Raw genomic sequence first — 20,225 nt, 5'->3', positions numbered from 1 at the left:
AGTCGTCCAGGCTATTGACGCTCTTCCCAAGAACACGTGTACCTCGGAAAGCTTTTGCAGATAGTAGTCCCTTAACCGCCCGTTTCAAAATACATTGAATAATGTACAACGTTGTTATTGCCGTCCCGTGTGATTAGCGAGACTTTTAAATGCAGTTACCTGTAGGGTTTCAAAACACACTACTTGTTTTTTAATGCTTTGTGTACCTTGTTTCTGCCTATGATTCTAACAGGCATGTAGTTGGTCAGCTATCGTCCTGGCTTAATCGGTGTTGCTGACGTAGAATTGAAGAGGGACTGCTTGTGCGGGACCGGCGTTTCTACCTGGCGGCGTGAAATATCCGCAGATACAATGTTAGTACTTATAGACACGTTGTGCTGCCTTGCTTTTGTGAGTCGGATCTATATAATAATCCAATATGGATATATGTGATATGAAGAGCAGGAAGTGTATATGTAGTAGGCAGTAGGTGACAGTCAGTAGGTGACAGTCAGCTGTCCAAGATTCTATTGACATCACACTTGAGATCTATTTCCCAGGTGGCTGTTGTTCTTATAACTGATCATTAGCAAAACATTGACATCCCAGTTGTTTAGCTGTTCAATGTGGGAGGTAAAATTACACTTATTATAACTTTGTACTAAAAAGAGCTGCTGTATGCACTTATTCATAGAGCAGCCCTGTGATTTACTCTTTCTGTTTTCTTAATCTGTGTTATCATACCTCCCAACTGTCCCTTTTTAGGAGGGACAGTCCCTCTTTTGACAGCTCAACCCGCAGTCCCTCATTTGTACTGGAAAGTCCCTCTTTTCTCTTCACTGAACAGCCAGAAAAAGAAACAAAGTTTCTCACTTAATTGGCTTTTAGCAGAGAGCCCAGAACAGCTAACAGGTGCAAATAAGATTCTTTGTAACAATTTTGAGACACAAAAACACAGTTTAGATAAGGAGAAATATTTTCAAACTTTCATAACCTGCCAAATTTTGTAAAACAAACATGGTAATTAGGGTGTGTGGTCAAAAAATTGCTGCACTACGTGCTGAAAAAAAATTTTTGTCCCTCTTTTTACTTCCAAAATGTTGGGAGGTATGTGTTATGTCATAATATTGTCCAACCCTGTAACCCATAGCAACGGTTCAGCAGTCCGAATACTGAAAGTGATTGTTTATGACGATTCTGTTCCTCTGAGATTTTGATTATTACTCACATAGGTCGGTGATCGCAGCCATTCAGCAATATTTTACAAACAGAATATGAAAAGTGGGATCGGCTGCTATGGGGGGTTACTGGTTTGGGAGGTGGGAGGTGTCTTTTTTTAAGTAAAATGTAATTTCCATCCCAGAAATGCCAAAAAAGTGTTTTAGTCGCATGCTTTCTCTGAAACTGGTAATTAGGGATGCACAGAATCCACTTTTTTGGTTTCGGCCGAACCCCCGAATCCTTTGCGAAAGATTCAGCTGAATACCGAACCGGATCCTAATTTGCATATGCAAATTAGGGATGGGAAGGGGAAATTTTTATTTACTTCCTTACTTTGTGACCAAATGTCACATGATTTCCCTCCGCGCCCCTAATTTGCATATACGGATTTGGTTCAGCCGGGCAGAAGGATTCGGCCGAATCTGAATCCTGCTGAAAAAGGCTGAATCCCGAACTGGATTCGGTGCATCCCTACTGGTAATCTGGGGCTTAACTAGAGAGAAAGCAGACCCTGCGGCTGCAGGGGGCCCCAGGAGGTCTAGGGTCCCCATGAGGCCCTAATTCATATACAGTTTTAATAAATATTGGTAAAACAAGTCAACCTCTAAACATTTTTGGGGCCTGAAAAATAATTTGCTGTGGGGCCCAGTTATATCTAGTTACGCCACGGCTGGGAATACATTATAAGATCCGCTTGTTTGGTGAAGTCGACAGATGAGCAGATCTTTCACTGATATGCCCACTTGAGGTGGTTTGTCCATTGGACTAATAACAAGATCATAATTGCTGCTATTTTGGCCGTTGAATTGTGGACTATATCAATTAGGGATGCACCGAATCCACTATTTTGTATTCGTCTGAACCCCCGAATCCTTAGTGAAAGATTCGGCCGAAAAACGAATCCAAACCCTAATTTGCATATATTTTGCATGTGGTTCTCGATCCGAAGGAAAATTAGACCTGCCCATTCAACATTTTGATGGGTTTTTAGCTAGATATAGGTGTTGTAGACCCATCTGAAGGCCCCTTTCACAGATCTGAAGGGGCTGAATCGGTAGCTTAATTCGGTCTGTGTATGGCAATTTTTAATTTAATTTATAAAGCGCAAGGCAGGATTCAAAGTTCTAAAATCGGGTACAATGCACCATGTGTTTTGCAAGGCAACCATAGCCCTTTAGCAGCAAAGATTTATCCCCCCAATGATGCCCCATTAACTCCACGTCTACTTTTCTGCTTGTTCACTGTACTTACCTGATCTTAGGGACCGACTCAAATTATACAGTACACATAGAATATATATGTCACAATATAAGGCTGATTAGTAATTAATACACATAATTACTACAAGGCAACTCAGAAACCAGTGCAATTAGCATAATAATTAGTCTTGTCACATGAGATTTTATAACAGTACAACTTCATTTTCTGCTTAGTAATTGGCAACGACCCCTAAGCTTAGCTTCTCAACAGCTGCTCAGAGCCCACTGAGCATGTGAGTGTCACAGACACTTTCCAAGATGGTGACCCCCTGTGACAAGTTTGAAGTCCTGGATCATTGCTGCTATTGACAAGCTGAAACTTAAGGCTGGTGCAAAAAGTTCAGTATAAAAAATATTTTTAGACATATTAATTTTTAGGATTTAGTTCTTCATCAGTGATCACAACCTCATCCAGCATTTCACAACCTCACTGTTCTTCCAATAAAGAAGCATCTACACTGCTTAAAAAAAAAATTTCAGCTGCTGGTCTAACGGGGCTTCTAATGAAGAAGAGATACCCTGATATTTGTCTTTAATGTCCTGTAATGTACTTGTAAAGAGTAATCATGTCCCCTCCAATGAGTCTTTTCTCCAGGGAAAACAACCCCAACCTTGATTGTCATTTGGGACTGGCAGAATGTGGTATTATGTGGATGCCAGGCACTCAAGCCAGGGAGTTCTAATGTTTACAATATGCTACAGTGCCCTGTACCTAACATCTGACTGTGGTGTCTGCTTAATTTTTAATATAGCGCATGTTGCAGACCTCAGGGGCCATTGCTCTACGCACAGCAGGCTCTTGCACCAGGACAATGGTAAATGAGGCCTATTGTCTTTGTTTCAACTGTTCCTGTGGACATATCTGCATCAGAATTTAGCACTATTAGTGTCACCTCAGGCTCCCTGCCACCCAAGTTCCCAGTGCAGTCCCTCTTTCACACAGACGCACACACCTAAAACCTGCACAGATTTACAATTACACTAGGGGGCAGATTTATCAAGGCTCGAAGTGATAATTTGAATTTAGAATTTTCTAATTATTTTTGACAAAACTGCCAAATTCGACTAGGGAATTTTTAAAATTCAATTTGAGTTTTTTCAAAAATACTTATTTGATTTTTGAGATTTATCGTACACTGCCTCTTTAAGGACTCGAATTCGACTATTTGCCATTTAAAACCTGCCGTATTGCTGTTGTAGCCTAAAGGTGGCCATAGACGTAGAGATCCGCTTGTTTGGCGATGGCGCCAAACGAGCAGATCTCTCCCCAATATGCCCACATTGAGGTTGGCGATATCGGACTGATCCAGTCGTGGGCCCAACGATTGGCTCATAATGCATCTGATGCGGGCTGTCGGATCGCGGGACCGCATAAATGCATAGATGCTGCCGCAATCCTACGTGATTTTTTAACCCTCGCGATCGAGATCTGGCCAACTTTCGGCCAGATATCGATCGGGGAAGCCCGTTCTGTTGGCAGCTTTTAACGGCCCGTGTATAGGGACCTTAAGACGTCCTAGGATTATTTTGGAGTTGTATGTAGCCTTCTGACATCCAAGTTTCTTTGCGCATTGAAGAACTCGAATTGTATTCGATTCGAGTTTTTGGGTCCATAGTATTCAGCCAACTTTGGAAAATTAGAATTTTTTGATAAATTTCGATTGGTCGAATTTCAAGTTCATGGGAGTTTATGGGGGTTTTTAAAAACAAAAAAAACCTCTCAAACGCGAAATTGGAGCCTTGATAAATATTCCTCTAGCTGTAGAACAATAGACTCCTTGATGAGCACACCTTGCAGCTCAGTGAGAAGCAGGCCAACACTGCTACAGAAAATTACTTGCATTGTGAATTATTACATGCTTTTATATTTGAATGCATGCTATATTATCATCCTTCTCATGGATTCATTTTAAGTTTTTATTTATAAAAAAAAAAAAAACAGAACAAATATCCTGTGCGATGATTTCAGGGGTATACAGGCCGTTATGTGGGAGTGCTGGGATATATTATATGTGAGAATCACAGCAAACCTTCACTCGCTGAAATTGCCTGTTGCTATGAGATCAGATTAGATGGTTGACTGATGCTAAAGAAAACACATCCCAAGGAAGGATGGCTTGCCAGATGCATGGTATTTTGCTTTATTCAGGACTATTGAGCTTTATAACCACAATTTATAATTACTGCAATTACTATACTTATTACAATTAAATTTTCTGACATGGAACCCCTTTTTGTTTTAATTTTGAAGGTCAAAGGTTACATTTAAAATCACTCTTACGTCAGACCCCCGACTTCCTTACAAAGTGTAAGTTTTTCTTTCCCTTTTACCTAATAACTAGATGATGTTCTTTATCTGATTATATTGCTATTTTGCCCTGTATTTCAAGGCAGTTTATTCAGGGACTACTGTATAAATTCCGTGATTTAGTGGATCTGCTGTATTACACATAACTATTACACATAGCTTAATCCATACAGCAATGATAACTCGTCAAAAGAGTTTAGTCCCACCTGTAGTCCCCTCAGCACTTTTCTCCTTTTCTCTATTTATTTCCTATATTGTAGATTTATTTCAAATTGTTGGCTTTTACATAGGCAAAGTCGAACTAATCTGATTTAAAGAGGCTGGCCTGTGAGGGGAAATATTGTGAAAATTAAAACTTAAAACAGGTATCAGTCCTTCTATCCAGAATGCTCTGGACCTGGGGTTTTCTGGATAATGGATCTTTCTATAATTTGGATCTTCTAGAAAATAATTTAAACATTAAATAAGCCTGATAGAATGGTTTTGCCTCCTAATAAGGATTAATTCAAGTACCAGGTCAAAAATGATTTCCTTTTTCTCTGTAATAATAAAACAATAACTTATACTTGCCAGCCTATTGGGTTTATTTAAAGTTACATGATTTTCTAGTGGACTTAAGGCATGAAGATCCAAATTATGAAAAGATCCATTATCTGGAAAACCCCAGGTCCCCAGGATTCTGAATAACAGGTCTCATACCTGCATAGTTACATAGTTACATAATTAAATCGGGTTGAAAAAAGACAAAGTCCATCAAGTCCAACCCCTACAAATAAAAACCCAGCATCCATACACACACCCCTCCCTATTATAAATTCTGTATAGTTTCTGAAATAATCAAGTTACTCTTCCCTATTCCTCTCTCGACATCTGTTTCTCTTCATTCTCTCTTCATGTAGGAGTTGGGTATCAGATTTTCATTGACAGATCTAATACATCTTTTGGTGGGGCTCCCTTTCAAATCGGCAGAAACAAAACAACACAAATCATTGGCACAAAGTATGCCCTGTAAATGGATAGGGTTTCTGGTGATTTTAAAAGAGTGAGCTCTAATACATCTTCTAGGCTAAAAGAGTATCCCCCACACTCCTGAAAGGATGTATTAGACTTAACTGTCAATCAAAATCAGACTTCTGAATGAAGAGAGAGGGGCTTAGGCCCTGGACAGACATGTGTTGATTGCAGCGTCTTTGGAGCTGAAAATTATTTGCAGTCCTCGGATGCAAAACGAATCAATGTTCTCTTCACCAAGGCCCCGTACACACATGCAGATCTTTGCCGCGTTTTCGCGCGAAGAGGTTTTTAAAAAAGCTGGCACATAAATACGCTAGTGGCATGTCCCATTGCCTAAGCTTGAATTTGCTAAGTGTATTTACCCGGCGGTCTTCTTTTTTTAAAAACCGTGGCACAAAAACACGGCAAAGATCCGCATGTGTGCACGGGGCCTTGGTGAAGAGTACATTGATTGCCTCCGAGGACTGCAAATAATTTTCAGCTTTTTTTGAGTTTTTGAAGAATGTTATAAACTATATAAAAAGCAATGTAAAAAGAACCTAATTAAGTAGATGGAGAGGGGCTATTTTGTATTTGTGATGCATAACAATCATCAATTATTATTATCTTTCACATACAGGTATAGGATCCCTTATCCGGAAACCCGATATCCAGAAAGCTCCGAATTACGGAATGGTTGTCTCCCATAGACTCCATTTTATCCAAATAATCCAATTTTTTGTAAATGATTACCTTTTTCTCCATAATAATAAAACAGTAGCTTGTACTTGATCCCAAATAAGATATAATTAATCCTTATTGGATGCAAAACCAGCCTATTGGGTTTATTTAATGTTTAAATGATTTTCTAGTAGATTTAAGGCATGAAGACCCAAATTACAGAAAGATCCATTATCCGGAAAACCCAGGTCCCGAGCATTCTGGATAACAGGTCCCATACCTGTAGAGCACCAACACATTTATGCTGCGCTTTACAGAGTTTATACATCATTGATATAGTCACTGCCCCAGTGGAGCTTGCAATCTTCAGGCCCCTATCACATTAACACACAGTAAAGTCTGTGGGAGCCAATGAACCACAGATGCTGCCCAAACTCAGGAGCCACTGTGCCGTGTAGCATTTTGCAATACTTCTAAATGTATCCACCCAATCATTTTTTTGTGCTGTCTTTCAATGCATATTTAGCATTAGTGCTACTTATCAAGTAATGCTTCTGGATTTTCAATAATACCTTGCATTTTTCCACCTGTCACTCCTGACCAGGAGTAATTACAGGACAACAAAACTAGGGATCCAGGTTAGTGAGTAAAGCAAGGGTGCCGAATGGTGACTCTTAATTGCTAACCCAAAACCATATGTAATTGCTTCTCCCCACCAAATTGAATATGGGTTATTGGGTAGACATGACTATTGTCCATGTCACTAATTCTTATTAGTAGAAGCGGTAGTGGGGTATTGGTGCTACGGGACTACACTCACTATTTTTTTATATTGTGTAAAACCTCAAGCCACTTCTGCAAGTTTTATCAAAGGATGTAAATTCACTTTTATTTATGTTTTGTATTATTGTTTACATGTTAGTTAAGGTTGAAAAAAATAAGACATGCGTCCATCAAGTTCAATGTTTTTATCTAAATAAAACCTGCATAATTTAATCTGGAGAAAGGCAAAAAAACCCCTATCTGAATACTTTTCAATTAGCCTCAGATGAGGACAAAATTCCTTCTGGACTCCCAGAGGGTAACTGGACCAGTCCCTAGCCTAGATCAACTAAAAGTTCATTTGAGTAAACCTGCGATTTCTCCATTGCTAAAAAGCATCTAACCCTTTCTTGCAGGTATCCAATGTATCTGCCAGTACAACCACTTCAGGGAGAGAATTCTCATTTATTTCCCCTTTTTTTTTCAGCTTATGTGTTCCTGAAAATACACCATTTACAGCAGTTTTGAAGTTTGCAGCAGAAGAAGTAAGTACTTCACTCAGCATCCAAAATACAGCTGCATGGCTTTCTTTTACGTTTTAGCTAGATATTATTGCATTATTCTGCTATTGACTGGTTTAGGTCTAATTCTGACCTTAAGGAGTCTGATAGCAAATGGAAACTGTGACCCCTGAGGGATCTGCTTTCAGTAATATCCGGAGTCTTTGCAGCGATGTCATTTCCCAGGGATTCCCAGGTTTAGTTACTTTGCATGTCCCACCTATTGGCAGAATCTGTAAATAAACGTTATAGGGTTTTAATTTTAATTTGTTATGTTGGCTTTGAATTTGCTTTCTATTTATCTTCCCTAGAACCTGGCATTTAAAATGCTCTTTGGATAATTGGGTTGGCAGCTAGAAAACAGATTATTCCTGACGCTTGCTTTTATTTTATATTTGTTTAAAGATTTTATAAAGGGCCTCTGCTATTCATCTACCAGTCTATCATTTGACTCACTACCTTGTTGGGTAAGAAACTAGATACTAGTTGAAATATAAAAGTTTTGCATAAAACCATAAAAAAAGAAACAAGAATAATTGCTGCCACTGTCTATATCAATGATCCCCAACCAGTGGCTCGTGAGCAACATGTTGCTCTCCGACCCTTTGGATGTTGTTCTCAGTGGCCTCAAAGCAGGTGCTTATTTTTGAGTTCCAGGCTTGAAGAAGTTTTAGTTGCATACAAACCATGTGTATTGCCAAACAGAGGCACCTGTAGGCTGCCAGTCCACATAGCGGCTACCAATAAGCCAATCACAGCCCTTATTATGCTAAAATCCAGCTGTTTGACATTTTTTGCATCATTTGAAATCCTGGCAGGACTAAAACACTGATGTTACAAATTGTACCAACTTCTCCACAGCTTACAGAGAGCATGCAGGACCTACATAACCCACAATGCATTGTACTGTGATGTTCCTTTGCTTCAAAATCACATTTTGTGCAGGGAATTGTGGAGTTTGGAGGATGCATGCTGAAGACAGCCTTCTGTTGATACAAAGTAACAGTAGTCAGCCAGCTCAGCAAAGGAGTCAGACAGATCAGCAGGAGAGCAGGGGGCTAGGCTTAGGGAACTGTCAGAAACCATTAAAAATCTTGAAAAGTCTGCATATTTTTTAAATGATATGTATTGCAAAGTTGCTTGACATTATATTTACTTTTAAAAAAGCTTAAGTTATGTTTTTGTGGAGTTCCCCTTTAATAATAGAACCGTACCTTGTACTTGATGAAAACTAAGATATAATTAATCCTTATTGGAATCAAAACCAGCCTATTGGGTTTATTTTATGTTTACATGGTTTTCTAGTAGACTTAAAGGAGTGGTTCACCTTCAAACAACTAGTTGTTTTCAGATAGATCACCAGAAACAATGACTTTCCATTTTCTATGTTTGACCGTTTTTCTAATATTGAAGTGTCAAGTGTCTTTTTTTCACCTTCTGAAGCAGCTCTGGGAGGGGGGGTCGTCGACCCTGTAAACTGTTCTAAATGGATACATTAAGTTTGATACATTTCTTATTTTTGTCCCTGCTGAGCAGAATCTCTGGGTTTCATTACAGCCAACTGTTAGAATTGATACAATAGTTGCTGATACTCCAGAGATGCTGCTGAGAAATGTATCAACCAATGTAGCAAAATTGTAACAGTTCACAATCTGCACCTGAATTACTGAGCTGCCAGACTCAAACACCAGAGACAGGAACATTCAACTTTAAACTTAGATTTTGGAAAAACAGTAAAAAATAAATAATGGAAAGTAATTGGAAAAAGTCTTTATTTCTGGGGAACAATCTAAAAACAACTGAATTGAAAAAACAGTTTGGAAGGTGAACAACCCTTTTAAGGTATGAAGATCCAAATTATGGAAATATCTGTTATCCAGAAAACCCCATGTCCCAGGCATTCTGGATAACAAGTCCCATACCTGTATTATCTGTTAATTTCAAGGTGTACTGCCCCTTTTATTTTCTTAAAAATATATATTAAACAATTACTTTAAATTGTGTAAATAATAACTAGTGGAAAACGGGTATTTCTTGCCTTGACAACAATGTGTGAGAGCTAGAAACATAGAATCTGCTTCTGTTTAAATAAAAGGGAAACGCTTGGTACTGTTGCTGTTTATATTGGGTCTCCTTGGCCAAGTTTCAAAAGGGTTTCCACCTACAGTAGACATTAGAATGGTAGGTACCAAGTTCTAAACTGACTTTCAGGAGGGGTCCCATGAAAGAACACTGCTGTAATGTAATGTACCACTTCAAAGTTAGAATGTAATTGTTTGTCATACTGTAAAGATTAGATGATATCTCTGCATTTACTGAGTTTCCATTATAAGCCCTATTGGGTATTTTTTAACGTTTGGTCTTGTCCGCCAACGATTGTAATTGTGTAATTGTAATTGTGCACCTCAAACATGTTATTATTTCCAGTACCTTAGATGCATGGGATCGATAGCTGGAAAAACAGAATTTTATGCTCTTCAAAGTACATTATAAGAAAATTGATATTTTTACTGTGCGTTGTTATTTAGACATTCCTTGAGTGTCTGGCTGAAATGGCTTAAGCGAATGAGGGAAATCATCTGTAAAAATTGTTCCAGGCTGGTGTATTTCTTTTTCTATTTCTTTGCTGATTATTAATGCCATTAATTTCCTTAGCAATTCTTAATGACGTAATGACACGTAATAATATAACTGCCGAGACTGTACCCAATTCATTCTTCTTGATTCTTACTTTATTAGGGTCTAAATGTGTGTGCTTTCATCAGTCTTTTTCCTTGCAAAAATATAATGGTGTAAAAACAAAAATCGGTCGAATGTGAATGCATTATCTGTTTATCCTACAGTATACTATACAAGACAAAAGTTGTATAAAGCTTTGCCAATGTAACCTACAAAACAATTCAGTCCATCAAATACATTTACCGTATATACTCGCGTATAAGCCGAGTTTTTCAGCACCCAAAATGTGCTGAAAAACTCGACCTCAGCTTATACGCGGGTCATACCGTAGCCAATCCCTCACCGGCCGCAGATACGCTCCTTCCGCGGCCCCAACACACCTCCCTCTCCCATAGCGCAGGACTGTCTGTGTGATCGCCGCCCGGAGCAGGTCCAGGAGCTCTGGGCGGCGCGTCCTTCCCTGCCGGCGTTCGCTCTCAAAATGGCGGCGCCCATGGCCCAAGGTAATGAATGGAGCCTGTGACATCAGCAATACAGTCACTCTTGTTAAGGCTGCAGAAGATTCTGCATTGTGTCAGTTGTGCGTTGCATGGTGTCGGGCCAGCCATTCTTTAATAGCTTAATGAAAAACTCAACATCAGAAAATGTTTATGGATCAGCATGGAACTGATGGAAGGAGCGTATCTGCTCCTGGACCTGCACTGGACCTGCACAGACAGTCCTGCGCTATGGGAGAGGCACAGACAGTCCTGCGCTATGGGAGAGGGAGGTGTGTTGGGGCCGCGGAAGGAGCGTACGGTACGGTACCTTTTTTCTGCTTTCCTAGGTGCAGCACCTCATTGATCTTCTGAGCAGCCATGACAGGTGGGAGGTCACAGGGAAAACAAGTGGCAATTGTCCAGCTAATAGTTCTGACTCTTTTAAATCGTTTTAGATAGATTTCTATGCCATAAAACATGATTACACATTTACACATTCACATTTTGAAATCTGACATGGGGCCCCTAGGCTTATACACGAGTCAATACATTTTTCCAGTTTTCTTAGGTAAATTAGGTACCTCGGCTTATACACGGGTCGGCTTATACACGAGTATATACGGTAACCTGTTAACCAATTTATGTTCAGCAGATATTAATATGTGAATTAACTAGGGATGCACCGAATCCACTATTTTGGATTCGGCCGAAGCCCCGAATCCTTCGCGAAAGATTCGGCCGAATACCGAACCGAATCCGAATCCAAATTTGCATATGCAAATTAGGGTTAGTAAGAGGAAAACCTTTATTACTTCCTTGTTTTGTGACAGAAAGTCACGCGATTTCCCTCCCCGTCCCTAATTTGCATTCGGGTTCGGTTCGGCCAGGCAGAAGGATGCGGCCGAATACAAATCCTGCTGAAAAAGGCCGAATCCCGAACAGAATTCTGGATTTGGTGCATCCCTAGAATTAACATGTAGCATCCTTACTTATGTCCTTGTGATTGCTGCTCTGCTATAGTATATATACCCACACAACCTGCCTTGGCACCGAATAACACATTTTTCTTTTTCATTGCTTAAATATTTTGTTATTATTTGTTCAGTTCATTGAGTGAAATGATGAATTCTCTCTACTGATCTTATATAACTACCATATATGGTATCTCTTTCCACCAAACACAAACTCCATTCTCACAGCATCTCCGTAACACTAAAATGATTTCTTCATTTTTTTTCTGCATCTGTGCTGAAGAGAACAAACATTACTCTTTAAAGCAGGATCTGGTGACAGCCTATTGACTGAGACCCGCCAGGGTATGCTCCATGTTAAGGAGATAACTACCTGGATCTGGCCAAAAATAGCTTGCAGTATGCTCTGTGGGGCACGTTGCCTATTATGTGTCTTTAGAAAATGATAAAAATACAGTCAGCTGCCTTGAACATAAACAATATATATATATATATATATATATATATATATATATATATATATATATATATATATATATCTGGAGACACTGTAAAATTCACTCTTCAGTATATCCATGAGTGCTCCTGTTGCTTCTTAATAAATATATATATATCTATATTTTTGCAGATAGAAGTGTATCTGTAAAACTCTACATCTTTATTACCGCAAACAAAAAGCAGTGATAGCTGACACTTTTTTCATAAGAAAAAAAAAATAATAATAATAAAAAAAAAAAAATATATATATATATATATATATATAAGACACACAAGGGAAAGTTGTGCTCACCACTAATTTTTAAAACCATTAGGCGGGGGTGCAATGAGGCTTTGACCACAGAAATACATATAGACAAATACAAGATTCCTCTGCACTCAACCCATTATCAATATATTTAAGATAGAGACATTTTGTGCATACTGCTACTGAAAAATGCCTTACCCTTTAAACAAAACAGGGATTGTTTGTCCATATATTGCAATATATTTAAGCTGGCCAATGCGTCAGTCATCCCATATCTGGCCAGTCCTACGCTCAATTTTCATCTGATTCATTAAGAATTCTATTGCTTCATTATACATTTTACAAAGGGACTAAGTTTTACCTGCAACTTACTTGCTGCTTTCAAAGTAAAACTCCCAAACTTGGCTGCCCTTTTATTAGACACCAGTGGGATCACCTGACTATAGCTGGGAAGGGTGGGAGCTACAACATGGAGCTGGTCACTGCTCCTGTATAACTATAACAAACAAGGGAAAGTTGTGCTCACCACTAATTTTTTAAAACATTAAGCGGGGGTGCAATGAGGCTGTGACCACAAAAAATAGAATGAAGCAATAGAATTCTTAATGAATCAGATGAAAATTGAGCATAGGACTGGCCAGATATGGGATGACTTTGACGTAGTTGGCCAGCTTAAATATATTGCAATATATGGACAAACAATCCCTGTTTTGTTTAAAGGGTAAGGCATTTTTCAGTAGCAATATGCACAAAATGTCTCTGTCTTAAATATATTGATAATGGGTTGAGTGCAGAGGACTCTTGTATTTGTCTATATGTATTTTGTGGTCACACCCTCATTGCACCCCCGCCTAATGGTTTTAAACATATATATATCTGATATAGAAGTAGTCGCACTCACAGGTCTTATGTTAGACGAAAAACATCATTTACTCATTGGCCAAAGCAGACGTTTCGGCTTTTTCAATTTTATATAATAAAATATAATAAAATAAAACCTTGTCTGTCCTAGGGTCCACAAAGGTACTTGGCGTCCAATTAGGAGTGGGTGTAAATAGTGCGTAATCTTACAGGTGTTGTATGAAGTTATGGTGCAAATAATATAGGGTTGCTGACAATTGGCCTTTACGGGGCTCACTAAGGCCTGGACCCTTCCGGGAGGTCTCCTGGTACTCTGACATGCCAGTCCAACTCTGCTCCTTTAAATTGGTAACTGCGTGGGTATGTTAAGCCACAGAATTTGAAGGACTTTGTCGCTCTGAAGTCTCTGTTATAAGTGGTTGTGGGGTTTTTTTTTTTTCATTTGTTTTGAGGAGAAGTAGGAAAAATAACAAATCAAACGATGATTAACAGACCGCAATTGTACAGAAGTTATTTCTGACAAATAGGTAGTGCCAGACACCCATTGATATCGTCGGACAGTAAATGCAGAGATATTATCAGTAGCCAACAAAATTCTTCTAACCTGCCGATCGACTAAATAGCCAATCGTTTTAGCATGAAAAATATTGGGACGGTCTAAAACTTTTTTTCATATGACTATTATCTGTTTGTCTTTGGCCAGCTTAAATGTGCCTACAATGTCTGCATGCACTTTTAAGTCCCTCTGCAGAAAATCACTATATAAAAATTAAAAATATCCCTTTCAGTTATTTAGGAGCTTCATTGTTTTGTGGGGATACTTGTTGGGGAAATGATCTTTGCTAGAGATGACTGGACTTTATGAAACAGGGCAGCTCAGAGGGAATAAGGTGGCATTTGGAGAAGAAGCATTTTTGTTAAAGCAGAAGGAATACCATTTTACACTTATGGTGCCAAAAGTTAGGCACCAACAAGTGATTACTTTTTACTTACCTGACACTGCAGGCCGGTGCTCCTATCAGCAGAAAACTGCACCGGCCCAGGATTCTTCCAGCGAGAACCACAGAGCGATCCTCTTCTTGCTTCTTCGGTTTTCAAATTTCCCGGAGCAGACGCATGTGCATTAGAGCGATAGACGGCTTTTTCTTAGAGTTCAGGTTTTACCCTCTAGTGCACATGCGCAGCCGCGAGAAGAGGATCTCTACCTGGTGATCGCAAGAAGAACCCCCGATTCCTTTGAAAGGTTCGAACTGAATCAAAATCCTAATTTGCATATCCAAATTAGGGGTGAGAAGTGGCAAACATTTTTTACTTCCTTGTTTTGTGACAAAAAGTCACGCAATTTCCCTCCCTGCCACTAATTTGCATATGCAAATTAGGATTCAGGTTTCGGCAGGGCAGAAGGATTCGGCCGAATCCGAATCCTGCTGAAAAAGGCCAAATCCATGAGATTTAAAATAGCGTTATTCAAATACTGAAGCTTAAAGGGATGGAGAATTTATTTCTTACAAAAATATCTGCCTTTTTTTTAATTTCAGTTCAAAGTACCCGCAGCAACAAGTGCCATAATTACAAATGGTAAGTGACAAGGGGGGGTGGCCATATCCTTAGCAATTCCAACTTATTGACTGCTATAAAACTGGGGCCACCAAGGCCACGTTTGCATTTAGGAAGCCTCGTTATAAATCCATGAATCTAGTCACCCCGTACTATGTCACCCTTCTGGAAGCGGCACTTTATACATATTGGAACTAATTTACTAGAACATGTATTATATTGCCCTAGTGAAGTTGCCACTATCAACCAATCAAATTGTTGGCGTCTGTTCACTATATGAAATCTCAAAAAATGTGATACATCCACTTTAAAGTTTGTTGCCTGATTTACGAATCTAAAATCAACAGAATAATGTGAGTTTATTCACATTTAAATCACTGATTTTAAGTTAGCAATGAGTTACTTTCTATGTATGAAATGGTAAAAAATACACTTTTTGACAGTCATATATAGAATAATGAATTATGCAAATAATAAAATAACAGATGAAGTGCATTCAGTAATTTATCTCACACAGCCACCTTTCATTTATATGATTTTCTAGTAGACGTAAAGTATTAAGATCCAAATTACGGAAAGACTAGTTATCCGAAAAACCCCAGGTCCCGAGCATTCCGGAAAACCGTTCCTATATCTGTACTGAAAAATCATTTCATAAAATAAAGCCAATAGGCTGGTTTTGCCTCCAATAAAGATTAATTATATCTTAGTTGGGATCAAGTACAAGGTACTGTTTTATTATTACAGAGAAAAAAAAAGGAAATCATGTTTAAAACTTTGGATTATTTGGATAAAATGGTGTTTATGAAAGATGGCCTTTCCGTAATTTGAAACTTTCCGTTTAAGGGGTTTCCGGATAACAGATCTCATAACTGTAGACTACAATTTACAAAATGAAAACAAAGGGACTGATGTAAATGTGCATAACCTCTTTAATGTTGTTTCTATATATAGTGTAACAATAACATCTGCTTTGTTGCTATTGGTCACCCGACTATGATATACCCCTACATTAGGAAATGAACTCCTTTTACTGTTGCTCAGATGAAGCCAAGTGTTACGTCTACTGAAAATTACATTTCATTATTTTGAAATTATAGAAGAAATAGCAGCCATATTGTTCAGTGAAAGGTGTTGGTTGGTGGTGAGGCCTTATGAACCCCTTCTAAAGGCAATTAATAGAAGCAGGATGCATTCATAAATCTATTATTCCTGCAGTACATAAATGGATCAGAATTGTAAGGAAAGCCATTACCTCTGCACTTACACTTCAACACTTTGTACAACATATTTTTCTTTTTGTGTGAGTCATTCTTTAAATATGCATGAATAATTCAATATGCAGTACTTCTAAACAACATTATAAACCAAAGTTTATTTCACAGCACAGGAAAAAATAAAAAAATAATTTTCTTCTAATTTGCAGCAGATAGAATAGATAGATAGATAATTGGTTGCATTGCCTATGATAGGTTTTGCTTAATGTGAATCCCTGTTTAAAGGGTTTCTGTTGGGCCCATCACAGTCATTTTTCAGTTCAGATTGCAATAAGTTGTCCGTGTAAAACTACCTTGTGCCCCAGGAAGAAAATGTGCACCTTGAAAACTGGGGTTTGTGGACCTTTGCACAGAGTTTGGAAAGACTAATAAGAATGGGAAGTAACAAAAGCAAATAGAAAGACCTGGCCCCAAACTCTTGAAAAAAATCACATGCAATTGTATGCATTGTACATACATTTCTGAGCTGTAACATTTCTTTAGCATGTGCCTTTTTTTTCTTTAACCAATTGCAATCTTATTGCTCATCCCACAGATGGAATCGGGTTGAATCCAGCACAAACAGCAGGTAAGGAAAGAAACAACATAATTGAACATTTTTGTAAATACCCCTATACACGGGCCGATAAAAGCTGCCGACAGACTTAGGGGCAAATTCACTAAGATGCGAAGTTGCGCCAGGCGCAACTTCGCCGCACTTCGCCAGGCGTAGTTTCGCCAGCGCTCCGCAAATTCACTAAAATCCGAAGTTGCGCTCAGGGGTAGCGTAAGGTTGCAAAGTTGCTCTAGCGTTGATTCGCTATGTAAAGCGAAGTTACGCTAGCGAAGGCTAATTTGCATACGGCGCCAAATTCAAATTTCAATGAAGGAATACGTATCAGCACTACAAATGGCTAGAAAACCTTCAAATCATCAAATAAAATTTTTATTTTGCCCTACACATGTGCCCACTGTCTAGGTAAGTTGCCATGAGTCAGGAAATGTAGGGGGGAAGGAGGGGAGCCCCAAAAAAAATTTCGATCTTTTTCAGCCTATCACCCATCATGTAGAAAACACGCCAGCGTTTTTTGGGACTTAGAAAAAAATTTGACTTTTTTTGAAACAATCCCTATCTACTCTATTGCGCTTCGCCAGGTCTGAGGTGGCGAAGGAAGTCTAGCGTAAAAGGTAGCGTTCAGTACACTGCGCAAGTTAGTGAATTTGCATAGTTACATCGCTAGCGAAAATTCGCCTGGCGTAAGGGTGCGAAGTAACACTAGCGAAACTACGCCAGCGTTCGTTAGTGAATTTGCGCAGTAACGAAAATGCCAAACGCTAGCGAATTAACGCTAGCGTTCGGCGCTTAGTGAATTTGCCCCTTAGTTGGCAGCTTATTGGCCCGTATGCGGGGCCATCCGACAGGCTTCCCCGATCGATATCTAGCCAAAAGTTGGCCAGATCTTTATCGGGCAGGTTACAAAATCCCGCGCAAATCCCCATGCAGCCCCCCGATCCGACTGCCCGTGTCGGATGCATTATATGGATCAGCCCAATATCGCCCACCTCAATGTGGGCAAATCGGGGAGAGATCCACACATTTGGCGAGCGGATCTCTACGTCTATGGACACCTTAACTCTTAAAGGAAAAATATACCATGAACAATGTAATTCTTCATGAACATATTTTCCAAAAAACAGCTGCTTTATCCAAATAAATTTATAAAAATGTACTTTTGTTAATATGTGCCATTGGGTAATCCAAAATAAAAAATTGCCATTTGTTAAGCCTGCATTTCCAGGGAAATGAGATAGGAACACCCGATATTGACCTGCACATCATATTAATGATCTTCTGTCTGATGCGATCTTTTTGTTTTTATACCCTCAGGAAATGTGTTTTTGAAACATGGCTCAGAACTGCGCCTCATCCCCAGAGACCGTGTTGGCAGTTGTTAATGCAGCCCACTGCTAAATATGAAGTTCATCATTCATTGACAGACTAAAGTGTTTAGTCATAGAATTCCAGTTTTTTTTGGGGGGGAAGCATAATCTCCAGGTGAAACCTTTTTCTCCCTTACTATCGGGGACCTTTGATTTTTGAAGATTTTAGAGTCATAAAAATGAGCTCAACATTAAAAGGCCGTGCCATTGTTCTTTTTAATTCTATAGATTATCCCTCTAAGTATTCTGTTTCAGATTACAGGGCAAACAAATGGTTGTAGATCTCTTAATTATGAAAACATATGTCCCTATCTTCAAACTTCTTTTTAACAAATACTTTTTATGCACCGTATGTTAGTTCTGATCTTTCCAAAAATGCTTTAATTTCAGTTGTGTTGAACTCTTCTGTTTCTCTGTCAACATTAGGATCTTCCCGAGTCTCCTACCATAGAGCCCAGTCTATTGACTTGTTGATGGTGCGAATTGAAACTGTTTTATTTTGTGCCTGAAGGTCAGATTAAATCTGTCTGGCATTTGGCTGAATTTCTTTAACCACAATTTGAACAATACACCTGTGCAATCTTAAATCAGTTTTTTTCTCGTGTCCAAGTTGAGAGAGATTAACTAAAGTGGCCATTGTCTCAAACTTCTTGTTAACATTGAGTATGGTAGACCTCAAAACATGGAGATGGTTAGTAGCCTTGAGATTGTCCATACTTGCTTATAATTTTCTTAAAAGTCGCTGAACTTTGGGATTCTAACAAATCCCCAGTCAAATCCTGGATCTATTGTTGTTTTCTGTGGATTTTATTTTTAAAATTCTTATTCCATATTTAATTGGAAAGCATTAAAAAAAACCTATATTCATAACAACTCTTTGCATGAGCAAGCAAATTCTCGGTTGTTGGATCTGAAGGAGACATTGAAAATTTCATGTTAAAAACTCGACTGGAATCGTTGCCTTGGATTTTGCCACTGGGCCAACAATTGCTGGGTCTTGTTGTTAAAAATAAAAAATGACTAAATGCCAGCTCCATTATTATGCCAAACCTAAATACCTAAATGTTTACTTCTCACCACAATCCGTCATCATATTCAGCATGAGAAGAAGAATCCCAGCTAGCACTAATTAATTCAAATGTTCATTGTGTTTTAATGATGGTGCCTTCATTATGCAGACAATGAACGCTGGTAGGTGTGTTTAATTAAGGAAAACAAGCGGTTGATGCATTATTAATATACAAACTTTTAAATTCAGGTCTTCCCATTTTGTGTCATGTCAGTAATTATTTGAAATCATCTAGCTGTAAAGTGATTGCTGTTATATACTACCTACCCACTCTATCCATAGAGTCTTATCTCTGAATATAGTAATGGCTGGTGACCTAGAATTGTTCGATTGAATTCTTTGTTCTTTTTAGTTTATAAAGTTTGTTCTGTTATATAAAATGCCAGATTTGTATTAGGTCAGCGCATCATTCATCAAATAAACTTTATTTTTGAAACTTGTGTTGATAATATATAAAATCATGTTTAGCTCTGTGTAGATTACTTTTGAGAACAGGTTTGTGTCTCTGCATCAGAAACATGCATGGCAGTCATATACCACAGTGGGTACTCTTTGCCTGGTACTTTATCACTGACTTCAAAATAAATAATTTGGAATTTTTGCTTCCTCGTATTATTGCCATCTGCCTGGTTTTAAAGCCTTTTTTTTTTTGTTCAGGAGCTATACATTTCAAAGCCTCTAGTCCAGTTTTTAGGGTTGTAAAACCTGGACAAAATCCCATCTAATCACAGCCATGTTATATAACCTGCCCATAATTTCTCCAGCCCAACCCTGAAGTCACAGTTCCAACTCTAAATGGCTCCAGCCCACCCTGAACATCATCACCTCATCCTCTTTGCCAAGAGGTGACAACCCTACTCTGTTGTCCAGTGTCTATGAACTTTCAAACTTCATCTTTGTAAAT

The 20,225-nt window shown here is 38.7% G+C and overlaps 1 protein-coding gene across 1 annotated transcript; it reads left to right on the top strand.

Moving 5' to 3' along the window:
• The first annotated feature begins 215 nt into the window (after window positions 1–215).
• Window positions 216–19,921, top strand: ufm1.L (ubiquitin-fold modifier 1 L homeolog). The gene is made up of 6 exons (XM_018245271.2): window positions 216–353; window positions 4,711–4,767; window positions 7,691–7,748; window positions 15,037–15,076; window positions 16,868–16,900; window positions 18,200–19,921. Coding segments are annotated over exons 1-6 (258 nt in total). The 5' UTR covers window positions 216–351; the 3' UTR covers window positions 18,268–19,921.
• The last annotated feature ends 304 nt before the right edge of the window (window positions 19,922–20,225 follow it).

The sequence above is a fragment of the Xenopus laevis genome, chromosome 2L, assembly GCF_017654675.1.
Source record: "Xenopus laevis strain J_2021 chromosome 2L, Xenopus_laevis_v10.1, whole genome shotgun sequence".
Taxonomy (NCBI): Eukaryota; Metazoa; Chordata; class Amphibia; order Anura; family Pipidae; genus Xenopus; species Xenopus laevis.
This window is presented reverse-complemented; position numbering and strand designations above follow the sequence as displayed.